We start from the raw sequence: 20,657 nt of genomic DNA, 5'->3' as shown, positions 1-20,657 counted from the left end.
CTACGCTTAGCTCATCATGTCCTGGTGTTATGCATACACCGTGCTGGAACCAATACAGCTGGAGAGGTTTGGAAGGCCCACGTTTTAATCCTTCACACAATCCCTTTAATGTAGCCATCTTTAATACATTCATCCCAATGAATCTCTCCTATTAGCAAGTCAACTATCCCAAAGTATCCTTATTATCACTCAGAGGAAATCAAATGGATGAGATTAACAGTTAAAGAGAGAGTACCATCCACACTGACAGAAAGCACCCAACTCCTAATCTTGCCAACATCAATTAGATTTCTAGCCATTAAGCTTCAGTCCCTCGACATTTGAGTGACAGCTATCAAGATGAACACATAGCAGAGCGAGAGAGCAATGACGAGGTGTGCATACAGTATCTGAAAAACACCAAAAGAAAGATGCCCAGGGTCCCTGCCCATCTGCGTGAACGTGCAAGCCAAACGTGGTCCCCGATAATTGCGTACTATATATGTGACATAGTACGCAATTATCGGGGACCACGTTTTGGCTTTTGAGAGCTACTGGCTAAAAAGTATACAAAAGCACCAGATAATCTCTTTAATCCTGCTGCTCCTATTTGCTCCCTTGGTCACACGACCAGCCCTATAAGAGAAAATATGTCAGCGGGGAAAGAGATCCCTCTCTGTGTGTCAGGGCCATTCTGACTGGTGATTGGCTTAAATCTGACTCCTCACTTCACAATAAACATCTCCATTTGAACCCGTTCTGTGCTGAGAGCTACAGTAGGTGCTTGTAGCTCATGGTGCGCAGCGCTACTGCAAGATTCCCTGTCGGTGTTTGAGAGGCTGCAGCATAGAGAGATGTCGACGAACACAAACACACAGGTTTAATGGGTCAGCATTGTGTTTTCAGTGAAGGAAAATGTAGCTACAGTGAAATGAATGGAAATCAAATGGAAACCCACGACAAGAAGTGAAGTAACTCTGTTAAAGAATGGAGTCTGTAAAGCAGGGATCATCAACTAGATTCAGCCGCGGGACGATTTTTACTTTAGGGGAAGGTTGGGGTGCCGGAACATGTTTACAAGTCATTTGTAGACTGCAAATTGACGGCAAGAAGCCCATACAGATATAATGTTTGACTAAAACATAATCATCTTAAACCTTGCTTACATTTGCACACAATCACGTCTCTCTATTATCTCTATTATGGGTGGGAATTCTTGAGAACAGATATCTTTTTAAAAAATCACTTGGAGCTGACTGGTGTTTATCCAGTCTTTTATGTCCCGTCCCGCCCCCCAATTTTGTATTTTTGTGCATAATTTTTGTCAGTAAAAAAACTTGGGGTGCCAAATAAAAGCACCCGCGGGCCGAATCGAGTTGGGGAACCCTGCTGTAAAGACATGCAAACCTGTGAGACACTCGACAACATGTTGGATAACACACTATGGACTAGAACCAAACTAACCATAGAACCACCGCAAGACTAGACCACAACTAGAGCAAGACCAGAGACCAGACTAGAGCCAGACTAACCCCAAGACTAGTACCAGTACTAGAGCTAAGACACTAGAGGCCATGCTACTGTACCTCCTTGTGTGTCAGCTCCAGCCAGGCAGTATAAAGAGGGACCCCCAGCACCCCACTGGACCCCAGCAGGTGCAGGCTGTCCTGGGTAGACCATGGGAGAGAGAGGGGTGTGTTAGATCCATTAAGATCTGCAACTAGTGTGTGTGTGTGTGTGTGTGTGTGTGTGGACTACAGCACCAACAGTGGATCCTCTAGTCTAGTGTAAGTGTGTGTGTTTGTCTGTGTCTGCATGACAGGGAGTATGCATGTTTATGCATGTTTGAGAGAAATAGCTTCTGCTCATTTAGATCTCAGTGACTGGATTATTCTGTACGTTCTCGGCTCAGCACTAAAATGCTGAGCCAGATAAATAAAAAAAGTTATATCAGTTATAACTCCAGGTATATCAGCTAATATAGTGAACCACAAATATTATCTCCCTACAAAACCAATGACTATGGCGGATATGACTCCCATTTTAAAATACACATTTTAACTCACTCAGAGTTTATGATCATGAGTCCAGCTGTGAGCAGTGAACAGAGCCTTCTTAACTATTCTGAGGTGCTAGCACTGATGACAAATTCTGCCTTTGAGCTCTGGAGTAATGAGCGTCAAGACATACCAAAGAATAACAAGCTGGCTTCCTTTAAAACACTCCCCTACGAGACATAGAGACTGGCTTTAACCTAGAAAACATACATTTAGCCCCTCAGACATTTAGGGAGCAGCAGAGCCCCCCCACACGCACACACCCCTATGCCTCCACCTGGGTGTTGGAACGCATAACGCCCACCCCAGAGTCCAGTTATCTGTTGGGGGATAAATCTCAGATAGATCATCCCCACTACCACACTACCCCTCCATCATCTCTCTGCACTGTTTGCATAGAAATGATCATTCGTAGAACAGAGACACACAGAGAAACAGAGACACTGTATATCACACTGACTGTCCTGGGTAAAAATGCTTCCTGAAACACAAGCAAATCCCTCTGCCATAACACTAGCTGCTCTGTTTGGTAGAGCTAGCATGGCTGAGGTAATAAGAGAAAACTGGTGGAGGGTGAGAGAGGAGAGAGAGAGCAAGCAAACACTGCGTTGTCCTGTGAGAATGACCCAGCAGGGGGTCCAGTGAGGCTAGACCTGTTTGTGTAGCCTGGTCCCAGATCTGCTAATACTGTGTATAGCCAACTCGCATGGTCACTGCCTGTGCTACTACCTGTGGTCCTAGGACAGTGGTTCCCAACCAGGGGTACAAGCGCCCATGTGGGTCCTTGGCTTATCCACAGGGGGTACTTGAGAAGACTTATGAGACCATAGACCTACTGGTAAAATGCACATGAGGGGGTACTTCAGCCGATTTATGCCGAAATTTAAGCCGGTTTGTATGCGCCAATAAATACTCCGATCAATGCAGAAATAAAGTGCTACTTTTTCTTGAAAAAAGGAATTCCATGTGACAGTTGAGTCACGGTAATCTCCTCTTATGCACTCTGGATATTGCATTGGTACTACCCAACTCACTAACGACCATCAGATCTCTAATGGTCTGGTGCTCGCTGCTCTATTGTCTCTCGAACCACTCTGATATCACATCAAACCCTTATCATCAAAACAGTGTCATGCTTTTAAAACTCACCTCACTGTGAATGAACAAGTTAAACAATGAAGTTCAACAACAGGTTGAAACTGAGCGGAAAACATGTTTGTTGTTTCAAAGCCCAACACAGCGAAATGGACACTGCTTTCTAAGGTGATGATTCATTCAAAACCCCCATATACATATTAGAGCTTATGCATAGGCCTATATATATATATATATATATATATATATATATATATATATATATTGCCTACCGCATATTACGCATGGCAGAATTGTTATTTTTATTTAAATGAGCTAGGCGATCCTGTTGGTTCATTGATTGTGCAGGGTTAGCCTACAATTATAGTGAATTTGTATTTGATTTCGAATAGCCTAGCAATAGGGCATTTTTTAAAATTATTATAATTAATAGGCTGACACATTACCTTTAGCTACAGAATATCTTACCACCATGCGTTTCCATCTCCTCCGCTCTCTCCTCCTTTCTAGAGTGTGCAGAGAGAGGGGTTGTCAACAGTTTAATGAAATGTTTCGTTGTGAAAACATGTTACTATTGATGTTCCCAAACAGATTTCACTTTGTTTACCAAATTAAGCACTGGGTAGCTGCAGGAACAGGGTTGGCGAGCTCATGGCATACAAAATTCTGGCAGAATATCACCTATCGCGTATCGAGAGGATGCATGCTCCTCAAACAGTGGTTGATGGGTGGAGTGAAATAACAGGCAAAGACTAAAAAACAAACCCATTCGCTAAGGCATTGTAAGGTTTGTATCATTCACAGCTAAAGTTTCCAAATATCTCTAAAACTAGCCTATGGGACCTGTTTCAAATGATTACTTTTACGCTCAATATAGACACTTCATATTGCCACTCGCTCCCGAACGGGAAAAATATCCTTTCTACTTTATTCAGCTAAATTTGATTATATTCTCCTTACTATAAAAACATAACAATATATAATAATGGCACGGGACATACAGTGAGGGAAAAAAGTATTTGATCCCCTACTGATTTTGTACATTTGCCCACTGACAAAGAAATGATCCGTCTATAATTTTAATGGTAGGTTTATTTGAACAGTGAGAGACAGAATAACAACAACAAAAAATCCAGAAAAACGCATGTCAAAAATGTTATAAATTGATTTGCATTTTAATGAGGGAAACAAGAATTTGATCCCCTCTACAAAACATGATTTAGTACTTGGTGGCAAAACCCTTGTTGGCAATCACAGAGGTCAGACGTTTCTTGTAGTTGGCCACCAGGTTTGCACACATCTCAGGAGGGATTTTGCCCCACTCCTCTTTGCAGATCTTCTCCAAGTCATTAACGTTTCGAGGCTGACGTTTACACCACAGTGATACTTCCTTCCCAGACAATCATCCTTCTGAGAGATGACGTGACATCACTTCCTGCTTCATAATCATCGAAACCTGAACAGTCCAAGAATAACCCTCTCTTTCTCTTTGTGTGTTTCCTGTTTAGCTCTGTGTGTGTGTGTGTGTGTGTGTGTGTGTGTGTGTGTGTGTGTCTTGTGCCAACTCCTCTTGCTGTCCTTGAGAAGTCGCTGCTCTACATCCAAAATAAAGTGGGAATTTCAAAAATGTCTCCTATTGTGTGAAATCTTCAATAGGGACGGCACCCCCGCCCTGCATGAGTCTACCCACCACACACACCACCGTAAATCACCTTGCACAATGCAAGTGTTTCTGTTACCATTGTGGCCCAATGCCCCTCATAGCCCATCCCCTTGTGGCCTCTGAACTATGGTTTTGGTGAGAAAGAGGAATGGGTGCGTGCAGGGGCACCCCTACACCCTCGGTCCCTGACCCCATAACTCAGAGCAGACTGTTAGGGTCTGTTTGGCGTGACTGGGCCTCTCCACTCTGATTTGGACGACCCTTAATCTAACCGGTGCCTTGAGAAGTCTTGAATAGGCCATAAAAATATCATAGGCTGTGCCCCAAATGGCATTGCATTCCCTACAAAGTGCACTATGTTTTCCCAGGGCCCATAGAGCTCTGGTCAAAAGTAGTGCACTGTGTATGGAATAGGATGCCACGCGGAAAGCAGACATAGAGAATCCCTTTATAAGTTCTCCAAGGCTCTGATGTAGAAAGTGATAGGTCTTCTGAGCTTAGTCTGGCTTTAGATGAAGGCCTGGATGCAATCTGGACTGTCAGGGCCAGGTTTGGCTGTTCTAAATCTGACTTGGGTGAGGTATAACATAAGGTGACAGCGTGCCTGGTTGTGGTAGCCTCTTCCTAGATTTAAGGAATTTCAGCCAATTAGTGGACAGCAAGGTTATTATAGTGTTTTTATATCTATTCATTTTTCGATTTTTATTTTAAATTATGATTTGCTCATTTTTTATTTGGTTTTAGTTGTATAAAAAGATGTATATTTTCTTTTTATATTTGGTTTTAGTATTAGGGATAGAAAGCATGCGTGGGAGGCTAGTTTTTTGTGAAATGTTTTGAGTCACTTCTTGCAACTGGGGGCAGGAATACATAAGGTGATTTGTCAGGTCATAGGTGAGTTTTGGTTGAATTATTAGGTCAAATCTCATCGTGACTTGGATTTATTAAAAGGAATAGCGTACAGACTGGAGCAAAAAAAGATCTCGGAAGCAAACTTTCGCTCGCGTATGTTTACACCAATCCAGCGCTTTTTAACTTTAGTAGTACATGTAAGAAGAAGCTAGTTAGCTACCTAGCCATTTCTTTCCATTAGCTACTGATAACTAGTGATAGTGATCAAAGAATGTGTACACACTGACCAGATACTGGACTGACCACTCTAACAATGGGAATAATTGTCGGCAAAGGAGGTTGGATCAGGCGGGGACATTCTAGCCAATGAGAGGGCAGATACGCATTTGAACCACAGGCACAACTCTGGTATCGTGGTTTCTTTGCAGCAATTCGTCCATGAAGGCCTGATTCGCACAGTCTCTTCTGAACAGTTGATGTTGAGATGTGTCTGTTACTTGAATTCTGTGAAGCATTTATTTGGGCTGCAATCTGAGGTGCACTGAACTCTAATGAAGTTATCCTCTGCAGCAGAGGTAACTCTGGGTCTTCCTTTCCTGTGGCGGTCCTCATGAGAGCCAGTTTCATCATAGCGCTTGATGGTTTTTGTGACCGCACTTGAGGAAACCTTCAAAGTAATTGAAATCTTCCGGATTGTCTGAACTTCATGTCTTAAAGTAATGATGTAATGTGCTTATTTGAGCTGTTCTTGCCATAATATGAACTTGGTCTTTCACCAAATAGGGCTTATCGTCTGTATACCCCCCTACCTTGTCACAACACAACTGATTGGCTCAAACAGATTCCACAAATGAACCTTTAACAAGGCACATTCCAGGTGACTACATCGTGGGAGAATGCCAAGAGTGTGCAAAGCTGTCATCAAGGCAAACGGTGGCTATTTTGATATGGTTAACACTTTTTTTGGTTACTACATGATTCCATGTGTTATTTCATTGTTTTGATGAATAAAGAAAAACCCTGGAATGCGTAGCTGTGTCCAAACTTTTGACTGGTACTGTATATATAAAGTAAGAGAAGCCCTAGAGAGATCGAGAGAAAGATCGAGATATGCCGGTGCCATGTTCCCGACACAGACATAAATAAAAGTTAGAAAATTGCAACAAACCTGAATAGCGAGTTTCACACAGTCCATTCACACAGTCCCTCTTAAGGATCGGCCCCTTCATTAAAAGATTTTTGCCTAAAATTACATACCCAGATCTAACTGCCTGTAGCTCAAGGATATGCATTTTCTTGGTACCATTTGAAAGGAAACATGTTGAAGTGTGTGGAAATGTGAAAGGAATGTAGGAGAATATAACACATTAGATCTGGTAAAAGATAATACAAATAATAAAACAACCGTTTTTTTTGTTTGTACCATTATCTCTGAAATGCAAGAGAAAGGCCATAATGTATTATTCCAGCCCAGGAGCTATTTAGATACAGTGCCTTGCGAAAGTATTCGGCCCCCTTGAACTTTGCGAACTTTTGCCACATTTCAGGCTTCAAACATAAAGATATAAAACTGTATTTTTTTGTGAAGAATCAACAACAAGTGGGACACAATCATGAAGTGGAACGACATTTATTGGATATTTCAAACTTTTTTAACAAATCAAAAACTGAAAAATTGGGCGTGCAAAATTATTCAGCCCCTTTACTTTCAGTGCAGCAAACTCTCTCCAGAAGTTCAGTGAGGATCTCTGAATGATCCAATGTTGACCTAAATGACTAATGATGATAAATACAATCCACCTGTGTGTAATCAAGTCTCCGTATAAATGCACCTGCACTGTGATAGTCTCAGAGGTCCGTTAAACGCGCAGAGAGCATCATGAAGAACAAGGAACACACCAGGCAGGTCCGAGATACTGTTGTGAAGAAGTTTAAAGCCGGATTTGGATACAAAAAGATTTCCCAAGCTTTAAACATACCAAGGAGCACTGTGCAAGCGATAATATTGAAATGGAAGGAGTATCAGACCACTGCAAATCTACCAAGACCTGGCCGTCCCTCTAAACTTTCAGCTCATACAAGGACAAGACTGATCAGAGATGCAGCCAAGAGGCCCATGATCACTCTGGATGAACTGCAGAGATCTACAGCTGAGGTGGGAGACTCTGTCCATAGGACAACAATCAGTCGTATATTGCACAAATCTGGCCTTTATGGAAGAGTGACAAGAAGAAAGCCATTTCTTAAAGATATCCATAAAAAGTGTCGTTTAAAGTTTGCCACAAGCCACCTGGGAGACACACCAAACATGTGGAAGAAGGTGCTCTGGTCAGATGAAACCAAAATTGAACTTTTTGGCAACAATGCAAAACGTTATGTTTGGCGTAAAAGCAACACAGCTCATCACCCTGAACACACTATCCCCACTGTCAAACATGGTGGTGGCAGCATCATGGTTTGGGCCTGCTTTTCTTCAGCAGGGACAGGGAAGATGGTTAAAATTGATGGGAAGATGGATGGAGCCAAATACAGGACCATTCTGGAAGAAAACCTGATGGAGTCTGCAAAAGACCTGAGACTGGGACGGAGATTTGTCTTCCAACAAGACAATGATCCAAAACATAAAGCAAAATCTACAATGGAATGGTTCAAAAATAAACATACGATGTGCAAAACTGATAGAGACATACCCCAAGCGACTTACAGCTGTAATCGCAGCAAAAGGTGGCGCTACAAAGTATTAACTTAAGGGGGCTGAATAATTTTGCATGCCCAATTTTTCAGTTTTTGATTTGTTAGAAAAGTTTGAAATATCCAATAAATGTCGTTCCACTTCATGATTGTGTCCCACTTGTTGTTGATTCTTCACAAAAAAATACAGTTTTATATCTTTATGTTTGAAGCCTGAAATGTGGCAAAAGGTCACAATGTTCAAGGGGGCCGAATACTTTCGCAAGGCACTGTAGTAGTGTATGTGCAAAGTTTAAGGCTGATCCAATGAACCATTGCATTTATGTTCAAAATGCTGTATCAAGACTGCCCAAATGTGCCTTATTTGTTTATTAATAACTTTTCATGTTCAAAACTGTGCCCTCTCCTCAAACAAAAGCATGGTATTCTTTCACTGTAATAGCTACTGTAAATTGGACAGTGCAGTTAGATTAACGCCGCACCAACATTCTTCTCATCTTTGTCCAGTACAATTTTAAAACTTGTCCCCGAGAACATTCTCATTGTCTGAGAATTGTTTTACTTCAATGGAAAAGGCCTCCATCTTCACAATCAACAGTAGCCTAGGCTAGGGCTCCTTTCACTGGCTCTCTTACTCAGCAGCGCACATGAGGTGAGTAGCCGGAATACATAACAAGCTTGCGCAGTTGTCATTACCTCACACACATTAAATTAACAGAGGACGGGTCCAATCTATAATACATTTTTAGTTACACCTACCCGACCCAGATCCGAGACAAAGGTCAGAATTTAGGACCGGGTCGGATCTCGGAATTTCAGGTCTGTTGGACTCGTGAAGACCTCTAGTGTGCGTGTGAGCTCGCCCATGCATGCGTGTGTGTGTGTGTGTATGCGTTTGGGTTTGTTTTACGCTGCCGACAGAACACTAGTAGCTTAAAGGCGACAAGTCCAGTCATGGGAGAAACTAAACAAGCAAGAAAGAGGAGGATTTGGTTAAGAAACAAGAAATCTGCCCAGACTGGCAATGGCAGGGAAATTAATCACTCGTTCCCATGGTACTATACCCCCACAACACTCGCAGTACAACAAACAGAACAATGAAAACCAACATTCCTTAAGTTTGTACAGTGCAAATAACACTGTGCTTGTGTTGAGATGAACGAAGTAGGGAACTGCCTTCAACTGAAATGTGTCTTCCGCATTTAACCAAACTCCTCTGAATCAGAGAGGTTCGGGGGGCTGCCTTAATCGACAGATTTTTACCTTGTCAGCTCGGGGTAACCTTTCGGTTACTGGCCCAACGCTCTGACCACAAAGTGCTACATGATATGTCGCTCGTTAACAATAACCATCCTCTTTAGAACTGGTTCCTATTGAGAAAGGTTGGGATTTGTCCTAAATACACCAATGACAACAGCCATGCTGCTCTAAAGAACATCTTTATCTATTTATATTTCTGAGACCAAATGCTTATCAGTGCCAGCATGCCTGGTAGAAACAAGGCTAGTTGATAGGTAGTGTAACAAAATGCTAGATTGTTTTCTGCAATCCTGGCAAAGTCAGAACAGAGGCAGGTCCTCTTTAAGACGGGGCTGAACAAAACGATAAGTACAGTGGGGTCCAAAATGTGTGTAATTCATTTTGGACTCCACTGTACGTACACACACACACACACACACAATCAGACAGCCAGACCCTGGATGTCTCCCAACCTGCTAGGAGGTTGGCCAATCACAATGCAGTAGTTCACATCTGATAAAACCGGGGTTAGGGAAGCCCGGAAAGCGGGAATCAAAGACAGGCAGAAAATAAAGAAACCGGTGTCTTTTGTGACAAAAATGTACGAGGCTATTCTAAAGCTTCAACACAAGGCACATGCCTTCCAGGTAACATATGCTTTCCTGGAAACCGGTTGGAAAAGAGTCTAAAAGTTGGCGCTAAGAAACTCTCTCATGTTCAGAGAAGCATAACCTATAAGATAAGTTTGAGCTAGATGAGGTAGATGTTGTCAGCCTGCTATTGTAATTTAATGGGCCCGAGGCCATGGAAGTTTGTGGGAAAATAACACCCAGCAATTTACTGTCATAATATATACCTTTGGTGGTGAATTTGATCCACACTATGAAATAAGCCTTATAATGCTCCTTAAGATTGGCTTTCATACAAAGAGTAAGGAAAATCACAGCCGTGTTTCACCCTGTTCAAACAGTTCACATGTAATAAAATGATGGTTAACTCAGACACACACAAGACTCATACAATCTTCATGATATAATCATGATCATTATGATTAAAATGGATGTAGTTCTGTCCTTGAGCTGTTCTTGTCTATTGATGTTCTGTATTATGTCATCCTGTATTATGTTTCATGTTTTGTGTTGGACCCCAGGAAGAGTAGCTGCTTTTGCAACAGCTAATGGGGATCCTGATAAAATACCAAATATGAATATGGTACTTAAATGTAGTCACACTTTACTTCGATCGTCCATAATAAATTATCTATAGGTGGCCAAAACATCAACAGACTATCAACCAGGTTATCTGAGTAGGTAAACATGACAGGTACGCAGACTTCTCCACTGGGGTGTCCATTATATTTGTCTTCAACATATGTTTACAGTTTCTATGTACAGCAACAAACAAGCCAGACGAGACAGCGAGATAAACACGGTGTAGCGGTGTCTTACCTTGTTGTAGTAGTGCAGCTGGACAGAGTGCCACTGGCCGTCACTGACCCCACCGGGAACAAAGGGATGGACCACGGTCTTCGACTCTCCTGGAGGAGGGAGAGAAAGTGATGGGAAGAGAGGGAAAGAGGGAGAGAGGAACGATAGGAAAGACAAGAGAGATGGAAAAGAGGCTGTGGTTAATTCAATACCATATTGTCTGTTGAATGTACATAACCTTGCATGCCAGACCTATAGGCTCTACTTTAATAGGGTGATAAATGTCTCCTATTATAGTAGTGCCATCGTACGACACTACTAACAAACAATACATGATTTGCAACATGCATTATTTTTTACAACATTTTTACAGTCCTCAAAGTTCAAATCAACGTAAGGAAACCTACTTCTCTCCTCCGTTCATTCGTGAAGCTAAAACATGAAACTCCAACATGGGGAAATAAAAACGCAGCCAGACTCACAAGGCCAGTCAGCTCACACAGTCGTCATAAATCACACTCACTGTAAGAACACCAGGCTTTTCCCCAGCCGTATCGATGGTTCTCATTCACAACGCCTGCAGAGCAACAATCACACCGGATTTACCCGGGGCTTTTACTGACTGTATACCAAGGGCAGGAGCTCCCCTGGAAGAACTTACCCACTGACTCAGTCAGCAGTAACGCAACACCGTAGCTGTGTTACACAGAGCCATTAGTCATGGTGTTTAGCAGTGTTTAGCAGAAAAACGCAATGACTTCTGCAGTACGACGTTGCCTTTTCTCGTTGGCTGTGTGGTATAAACTCCAGGGCTCCCTAGGCAATGGCAGTGAGACACACTCGGCGGAGTGGATTCAACAAGAGCTGTGTTTGTTTGCGTGCACATTGGTGTTTGAGCCAGAGGAAGCTGTGGCCCAGTCTTTGCTCCTCTGTTTATGAGCGTGTGTGAGCGGGGCTGAGCAGGGCTAAGGTGTAAGTAGGTCTTTATGGCTTGTTAAGTGTCTATACTGTCATGAATCAGTCAGCCCAGGCTCTGTTACGGGGAAGCAGCTGCTCTCTGACCACAGGAAAACACTCATTCCTTTCACACAGCCAAAGTCAATGCATCTCTAGGTTTAACAGCACAGCAGCACAGCCAGACAACTGAGAGTACACATTCTAACGAAATCCTGGAACTGTTTGTTTCACACTGGTCAAGGAGTTCAGCTGATAAGAGTGTTTACCAAGGTTTGTGAAAGCCACATTAATGAAATCATTACAGCGGAGTTGATTAATCAAACTAGTGTTAATACAAACAACTTGAAAGTCATTTTCCAGCTCTTTGTGTGAGCATGATTATTTGTTACTATGGACACACACACTGCCGCCCGCTCACCTGCAGAGAAGGTGAGTTGGATCTGTTCCTCGATAATCTCCAAGGCGATAAAGTCGTGCTTCTCGTTAAATCTCCCATTGTACAGCAGCAGGGCATTCCTCTCTCTGGTGGCAAACCTGGGGACAAGATGGACACAGGGTCAAACTTTTATTGTAAAAGTCACATTTGGTGTCAAAATGGCACCCATTCAAATCCGACATCTCAAATATGGTTAGCCAAATTATTTGTTTTGTGAACTATTATTCATTAGGTTTTTACAGTATGTGGCATAGTTGACTGACACAGAGTCTGTTTCCCGAACCCAAACTTCCAGATAAGATACACTATAATAAACAAAAGTATGTGGACACCCCTTCAAATGAGTGGATTTGGCTATTTCAGCCACATCCATTGCCGACAGGTGTATAAAATCGAGCACACAGCCATGTCATCTCCATAGACAAACATTGGCAGTAGAATGGCCTTACTGAAGAGCTCAGTGACTTTCAACGTGGCACTGTCATAGGATGCCACCTTTACGAACAAGTCAGTTTATCAAATTTCTGCCCTGCTAGAGCTGCCCCAGTCAACTGTAAGGGCTGTTATTGTGAAGTGGAAACATCTAGGAGCAACAAAGGCTCAACTGCAAAGTGGTAGGCCATACAAGCTCACAGTACGGGACCGCCGAGTGCTGAAGCACGTAGTGCGTAAAAATAGTTTGTCCTCGGTTACAACACTCACTACCGAGTTCCAAACTGCCCCTGGAAGTACAAGAACCGTTCGCCGGGAGCTTCATGAAATGGGTTTCCATGGCCAAGCATGCCAAGCATCGGCTAGAGTGGTGTAAAGCTTGCAGCCATTGGACTCTGGAGCACTGAAAACATGTTCTCTGGAGTGATGCATCACACTTCCCTATCTGGCAGTCCGGTGGATAGTGCCAACTGTAAAGTTTGGTGGAGGAGGAATAATGGTCTAGGGCTGTTTTTCACGTTTCGGGCTAGGCCCCTTAGTTCCAGTGAAGGTAAATCTTAACGCTACAGCATACAATGCCATTCTAGACAATTATGCGCTTCCAACTTTGTGGCAACAGTTTGGGGAAGGCCCTTTTCTGTTTCAGTATGACAATACCCCCGTCCATGAAACGAGATCCATAAAGAAATGGTTTGTCGAGATCAGTGTGGAAGAACTTGAATGGCCAGCACAAAGCCCTGACCTCAACCCCATAGGACACCTTCGGGATGAATTGGAACACTGACTGTGAACCAGTCCCCGCAGCAAAGTCCCCGCAGCAAAGTTCCAACATCTAGTGGAAAGCCTTCCCAGAAGATTAAAGGCTTTTATAGCAACTAATGGGGGGACCAAATCCATATTAATGCCCATGATTTTGCAATGAAATGTTCCAAAATCATGGGCATTAGGGTGTCCACATACTTTTGGTCATGTAGTATATATGAAAGGTGGGATTTGGGGTTGGAGAAGTGTGTAAGGAAGGGGTGAGAAATTCCTGAGGAAGAAAAGAGGAAGAGAGACTTGAAGAACAATAAGGAAGTGGTCGTAAGACCAGTGGTCTAGAGACAGGAAGGAGGAAGTAGATGCCCTGCCCTGGTGGCCCATCTCCCTGTTAACCCCTGCCATAGTGTGTGTGTGTGTTTGTCTGCCTGTGTGTATGCTATGAGGGGCACAGAGGGCACAAGAGTCAGACACCAGATGCCAGCAGGGCAGTGGGAGGTGCGGAGGGGGGCAGGGGGGCAGGAAGACACAGCCGATAAAAGAAAACAGAGATAAGAGTACCTCATCACAGGGCGCTTCCTGTTTTCACCCTGTTCTACCGCTTCTCACCGACACACACTCTGCTTTTCACATCAACCCACTTTTATGAGCCTCACCCCACCTAGAAATTCAAATGGGACTAGCAACAGATCTGATACAATATTTACACTATTGTGCAAGTGCACTAGTTTTGACCAGAGCCACATAGGGCTGCCTCATAGAATGTAGTTTACTATAGGTTATGTTCCGGGAATATGGAGTCATTTGAGAGACGAAGAACTTGACCTGCATTCCCATTTCTGTGTTCCTGCCTTGACTAATATGGTTATGAAAGGTGTTGTAGCTCATTTTCCTATACGGCAGTTTCAACAGATTCGAGCGTGAACACACACACACCCCTCTCATGTGTTTAATGTAAGCGGTTTTGGTGTGAGCTCCGACACAATAAAGATGTCTCTACATGCCCCACTGAACTGGTACACTGAACTGAGTGAAGTGTGTTTGTTTGTGCAAGCCTCCTTGTACCCAAATTACAGTTTACCACACACACGCAAACATGTACAGTACGCATGTCGCTCTGTTAACACTCCTAGTCTGTGTAGCCGTGTGTGTGAGGTGAAGATCGACAGGAGATGAGAGAAGAGACAGTAAATGGGGAGAATAGTACAATTGATTCAGCTAGAGGATGAGGGGGTAGACATAGATGGAGAGCTGAGACAGAGAGAGAGAGAGAGAGAGAGAGTAGATGGTTTCCAAGTACTCACATGAATGAGACAGTAAAGTGGAACCTCTGTCGCAGTCCTCTGAAGGTGATGAAGGACCGACCAGGGAAGGACCTGGTGGTCATCTCACAGTAAGGCTTCTCGTACTCTCCCGGGGGACACTGGCACATGAACCCCCCCACCAGCAGGTCCACACATTTCCCCCCGTTCTTACACACCCCTGGGACACATCGCCCCGACCGGGCGTTCACCTCACACTGCTCGCCTAGGGAGAGAAGGGAGGAGGGAGACGGTAAGGTTTAAGAGTGATATATACAGCCGGTCAGACACACACAAAGTCATATTGATAGACTGCATTCCCATTTCCCATTTCTGAGAGACAGAAGACACTGAGCAGACGTCACTGTTTCCATATTGCTCCGCTGAATGGTTCTCATGGAGAATCTAATAATAATAATCATGTTTTATTGTCACATACACCAGATAGGTGCAGTGAAATATGCTCATTTAAAGGGTCAGCCATACTAATACGGCGCCCAAGGAGGAAATTAGGGTTATGGAGACTAACTACTGGTCTGGACATCACCACCACAGATACACAGCTCAGTTTCCCACTGACAGACTGTCTGTCTATGAGACCACAGGAAACTGGCTGACTGGCTCAAGTTTGCATGCCAAAGTGGGCCAGCCTAGGCAGATTCCTGATTCCTCCACTGACAGACTCCCATGGCTCTGACTGGTACTCCATCTTGGAGTCCATCAGTTTCCTTATCTAAGACAGCCACCAACCATCGGCGTCAACTCCAGCTCCAGTGTTGTGTCAACCATCATCCTGACAAAATCTGTCCGGGGGGAGGGGTGGGGACAGCCAGGTATGCGTGGGATGGAGGGGGGCACAGGATGCCAGAACATCAGATCTTGGACCCTGTCTGGACCCTGGTAATGACTCTTCTCTCTGCGGTATAATCCTTTTTCCCGAGGAGAATTAGGAGGATCTGTTTCCCTGTAATGTGGAAATAATGTGGAAACCCAAGGCAGACACAGTATGCCCCGCTGTCATCGGCCACATAATGGCTCCTGACTAGCTGAGGTTGAACTGTGACCTTCAAAGACTAGGCCCCCCATTGGAGGAGCGGAGAGGTGGAGGATGGTATAATCAGGTAATTACAGCTGATAAGGAAGTGAAGGAGGGAAAGAGAGGAAAGGAGTGGTGGGGTGGTCATTATATTCTACCGGGCCCCATTGTAGGGACAGAGAGACGGAGAGATGTGGTATCACTATCAGATGAAAGCTCCCGTTCAGTTGACCTGCAAACGCCATAATAAAAACGTCACGAGTGCAACTGATAGCTCCGACCCTCGGCCATCACTCATAGACACAAAGACAGGGTGATAGGAGTAGGGAGTAGGGCCTACTATAGAGTGTACCTGGGGCAGCCAGCTAGACAGCATTCCAACCTCATCTCAAACATAAATCACATTGAGACAGACCACATGCTTTCCCATTTAGTAAAGGGGTCATTTGTAGTTGATGGATCATCAGTGGGTTGGCACATCCTGCTGCTGGCAAACACCAGAGTTGATCTGCAGCCAAAATGATTGCCATGAAATGCATGCGTCACCCAAATGGGAAGCTACACTCTGATGGTGGATGGGGTGACTTTAGAGACCTAGTAAAGTATTAGCCTGGTCCCAGATCTGTTTCTGCTACTTTGCCAACTACTATGGCCATTTCCACACCATTGGCAAGAGCTTAAAAAACAGGCTAGCAAAGGATAACATAGCATAGAGTGGAGCCACTCACCAGTGAAGTCTTCTTGACACTCGCAGGTATAGCCTCCCTCTCGGCTGCGACACTTCCCGTTGTTCCTGCAGGGTCCTGAGTAGCAGAGGTCTATCTCCGTCTCGCAGTAGTCCCCGGTGAAGCCTGCAGGACAGCGGCAGCGCAGACCGTTGATGGGGTGGATGGGCCGGAACAGCACCGTGTCGGAGGAGATGAAGGGCGGGGAGCTGTCAAACTTCAGCACAGACACACACTTCATATAGTTCTCACACGGCTCCCTCAGGCAGATGTTGTCGTCGAAGGGAAGCACCTGGAATGGATACAATTAATCAGGAAATTGCTCAAATCCAGAAAATGAAATGGGTTTGCTGGTTTTCGTTCCTTCCTTCGAATCAGTGGCTGACTTAGATCGGGAAAACCTGAGTCGTGTTCATTAGGGCACACCGTAGCTAAACTTTTCAAAACAACAACAAACATTTATTATTCAACATGTTCAGATAGTAACTTCCAGTTTCTGATCATTTTCTTCAATTTCGTGACAACTGTACATGACCCAGTTCTATAGGAGTGCCTATGGGGTAGGTAGGGGTCGATTTGGGATTCATTCAAATAACCTGTTGTGATGATATTAGCCGGAGCAGGGTGCGGTTCAGGTAGATCTGCTCCTGCAGCTCCTCGGAGGGGAAGTACCTCCCTGGGGGACCCCCTGGCTGCAGCGCCGAGAAGGTCACGTTGAGGATGGCGCCCCGCACGTCTGTGTCGTTCTGTATATTGAACACAAAGACGGCCTGGCGGCTGGTGGAGAGTAGAGAATAGCGAGTAGAGAGTCTTGTGATCACACGGAGCAGAAGTACCGTAGCAGCAACAGAATGCTACACAGACTAACCATGTAGGGTTACAACATTTCAATATCTTTCCCCCAAAAAAATCCCAGGTTAGACAGAAATCTCGGTTGGAGGATTATTATTCCGTCCTGATACCGAGAATCTTCCAACCAGGTTTCCTGGAACCCTCAGTAGGAGCAGACACATTACCTGGTGGAGAGCACGGCTGCCACACCCTCCAGGAAGAGGGACAGCAGAGGGGACAGGAAGCGCTCCTGAGACATGTTCTCCAGGCGCACCGTGATGCTGTTGGTCAACATGTCGTCTGTGATTATGGTGACACGCAGGGTGCACAGAGCTGTGACCTGATGGATTCCGTCTGGAGAGGGGGGAGAGGGAAGGTTAAATGGATGAACTAAAGAGCAGAGCAACAGTTAAAAGGCGGACCAGAACTACTGTACATAATTGAAGGCATGAAGATTTGCAAAGATTTGTTTAGCATGTAGAAGTGATCATTGTCTAAGTCAGCGTTTCCCAAACTGGGTCCCGGGGCTCATTTGGGTTTTTAGCCCTAGCACTACACAGCTGAATGAAATAATCACAGCTTGATGATGACTTGGTTATTTGAAGCAGCTGTGTAGTGCCAGGGCAAAAAACTAAACGTGCACCCAGGGGGGACGCCAGGACCCAGTTTTTGGAAACGCTGATCTAAGTAGATTTATTGCAGAGCAGAAGTAGAGTCAACCACAGTTCAGCCACATGAAGACTGGTGTTGAACTTTGTTGAATAGGTCATTTTGTTAACCTTTATTTAACTAGGCAAGTCAGTTAAGAACAAATTCTTAATTACAATGACAGCCTACCAGGGAACAGTGGGTTAACTGCCTTGTTTAGGGGCAGAACAACAGATTTTTACAGGGATTTGATCTTGCAACCTCTTGGTTACTGGCCCAACACTCTAACCACTAGGCTACCTGCCGCCCCACTAGGCTACCTGCCACCGTTGAATAGTTAATTGGCCCAATCAGACATTAAATCAAGTAGACAGTCACTGGTAGGGATATATCATTTGAATAAATAAGCATTTTGCCAAACCTGTCCTGTCAATGACAAGAAAGTGTAGGCATTTTTACCCCTCTCGTCCACAAACACACTTTACTTACACACAGTAAATATCTCAATCCTAACGGATCATCCTCAGAGGAGATCTGGTGTGCATCCCAAATGGCACCCTGCTCCCTATGTAGTGTACTACTTAGACCAAGGCTCCGGACAGAAGTACTGTCCAAGAGTGTGAACGCCAAACGAGAGACGTGATCTGCTCACAGCGATTTCCTGACTAATATTAAGTTACAGTGAGACATGGGAAGGACTGGCTTATATCGTCCTGAGTCTCTTGCCAGCGTTCAGAGTTAAGTGGGTGTCAGTAGGTCTCGTTGTGATTCCACCTGATTCAAAGCCACTCCTAAGTAATTAAACGAATCTGACGTGTCATTTCAACTTGTGGAACAACTGAAAACTGCTAAGTCTTACTAACCTAAATATCATACACACTGAGTCTACATAACATTATGAACACCTGCTCTTTCCATGACAGACTGACCAGGTGAATCCAGGTGAAACCTATGATCCCTTACTGATGTCACTTGTTAAATCCACTTCAATCAGTGTGGATGAAGGGGAGGATACAGGTTAAAGAATACATTTTTGAATCTTGAAACATTGAGACATGGATTGTGTATGTGTGCCATTCAGGGGGTGAATGGGCAAGACAAAAGATTAAGTGCCTTTGAACGGGGTTTATGGTAGTAGGTGCCAGGCACACTAGTTTGTGTCAAGAACTGCAATGCTGCTGGGTTTTTCATGCTCAATAGTTTCCTGTGTGTGTGTATCAAGAACGGTCCACCACCCAAAGGACATCCAGCCAACTTGACACAACTGTGGGAAGCATTGGAATCAACATGGACCGGCATCCCCGCGGAACGCTTTCGACAACTTGTAGAGTCCATGCCCCGACGAACTGAGGCTGTTCTGAGGGCAAAGAGGGGGTGCAACTCAATATTAGGAATCTGTTCCTAATGTTTGGTATACTCCGTGTAGAGCCTTTCGGCATGGGCCCGTTCGATATAATGCTGGATAATAGGGAGAGAGCTGGCAACTCAAAACTGTTAACTCTAACTGATCCATACAAAGTCTATAGGGCTAGTCTATATGTTCAACACCAAGCATACAGAGAGAGACTATAGGGCTGTGATGTAGGAGGAGAATGGCCAACAGGTGGCTGCAGCAGTTGAAATACTTTTGAAACGTCTCTGAGTGGGAGATCGGGTTGCAGGAGTCTTGTTGAGTCAATGTGAATGCATATGTGTGAGAGAGACGGCTGAGGGGCAGGTGCCTTGTCAGTCACACTCCCCCAAATTAGGTCATTTCTCAGGACCCCTACACCCCTCTCTACCCCTGCCTCCCCCTTCCTATATCCGCTCTCTGCTCCCTCCCCTGTCAGTGCCTCTGTTCATCAGACTGCCTCACACTGTTTATCAGACTGGGTGTTGATACCGTTGTCTCCTCACAGCCTCCTCCTTCTCTCCCTCTTCTCTAAAGTGTTGCCCAGTGTGCCATCACTATCAGACAGAGAAGAGCAAGGCCCATGTTTTCCACTCTGTTACACCCACAGTCACCACATATACTTGTACACACAAAAGCACCCCCTCCCCATGTGGTCAGACACACACACACACACACGCATGCACGCACGCACTCACACACACACACACACACACACACATACACACACACACACACGTTCCCTTAATTCACTGTAGAGACTGTGCTCTACTCACACAGAGTAACTGTTACATTAGCCATCCATTACAGAGTAGACTACCCAGTCGTCCGCTCCCCACCTGTCCCCTCTGCCTGTCTGTCTGCACAACACACTGTTAGTGCACATGATAGTCTAGAAGCTAGATCAATCAGCTGATTGATTGAAACACAAACACATATGCGAGCAGGGATGGTCGGACAAAAACACGCACACACACACACACACACCACAGAAAGTCGCAATACAGGAGGCAGGTGTAAGAGGTTCCAGTCACCTGTTGAGTGTTGTCATTAAGCCACGATGAAGTAAGCCCTGACACTAGCTGTTGGCACTCAGCTTAAGACAACAGTACAACTCTAACCCCGTTGCTGTTGAGAGT

General features: G+C 44.6%; 1 protein-coding gene across 5 annotated transcripts in view; it reads right to left on the bottom strand.

The window, feature by feature from the left end:
• Positions 1-20,657, bottom strand: part of LOC115133245 (cadherin EGF LAG seven-pass G-type receptor 1-like) — a 125,980-nt gene that overhangs the window by 50,717 nt on the left and 54,606 nt on the right. For 3 of the 5 annotated variants that reach the window (XM_029666282.2, XM_029666281.2, XM_029666283.2), the window contains exons 2-8: positions 17,666-17,834; positions 17,246-17,426; positions 16,653-16,941; positions 14,892-15,114; positions 12,379-12,494; positions 11,025-11,113; positions 1,566-1,646 (exon numbers count right to left, since the gene is read on the bottom strand). In XM_029666282.2, coding sequence (XP_029522142.2) covers positions 1,566-1,646; positions 11,025-11,113; positions 12,379-12,494; positions 14,892-15,114; positions 16,653-16,941; positions 17,246-17,426; positions 17,666-17,834 — 1,148 coding nt within the window. The remainder of the gene's footprint in view (positions 1-1,565; positions 1,647-11,024; positions 11,114-12,378; positions 12,495-14,891; positions 15,115-16,652; positions 16,942-17,245; positions 17,427-17,665; positions 17,835-20,657) is intronic. The other 2 variants (XM_029666284.2, XM_065021762.1) reach the window with 1 other exon arrangement.

Source organism: Oncorhynchus nerka, linkage group LG8 (assembly GCF_034236695.1).
Source record: "Oncorhynchus nerka isolate Pitt River linkage group LG8, Oner_Uvic_2.0, whole genome shotgun sequence".
Classification (NCBI taxonomy): Eukaryota; Metazoa; Chordata; class Actinopteri; order Salmoniformes; family Salmonidae; genus Oncorhynchus; species Oncorhynchus nerka.
This window is presented reverse-complemented; position numbering and strand designations above follow the sequence as displayed.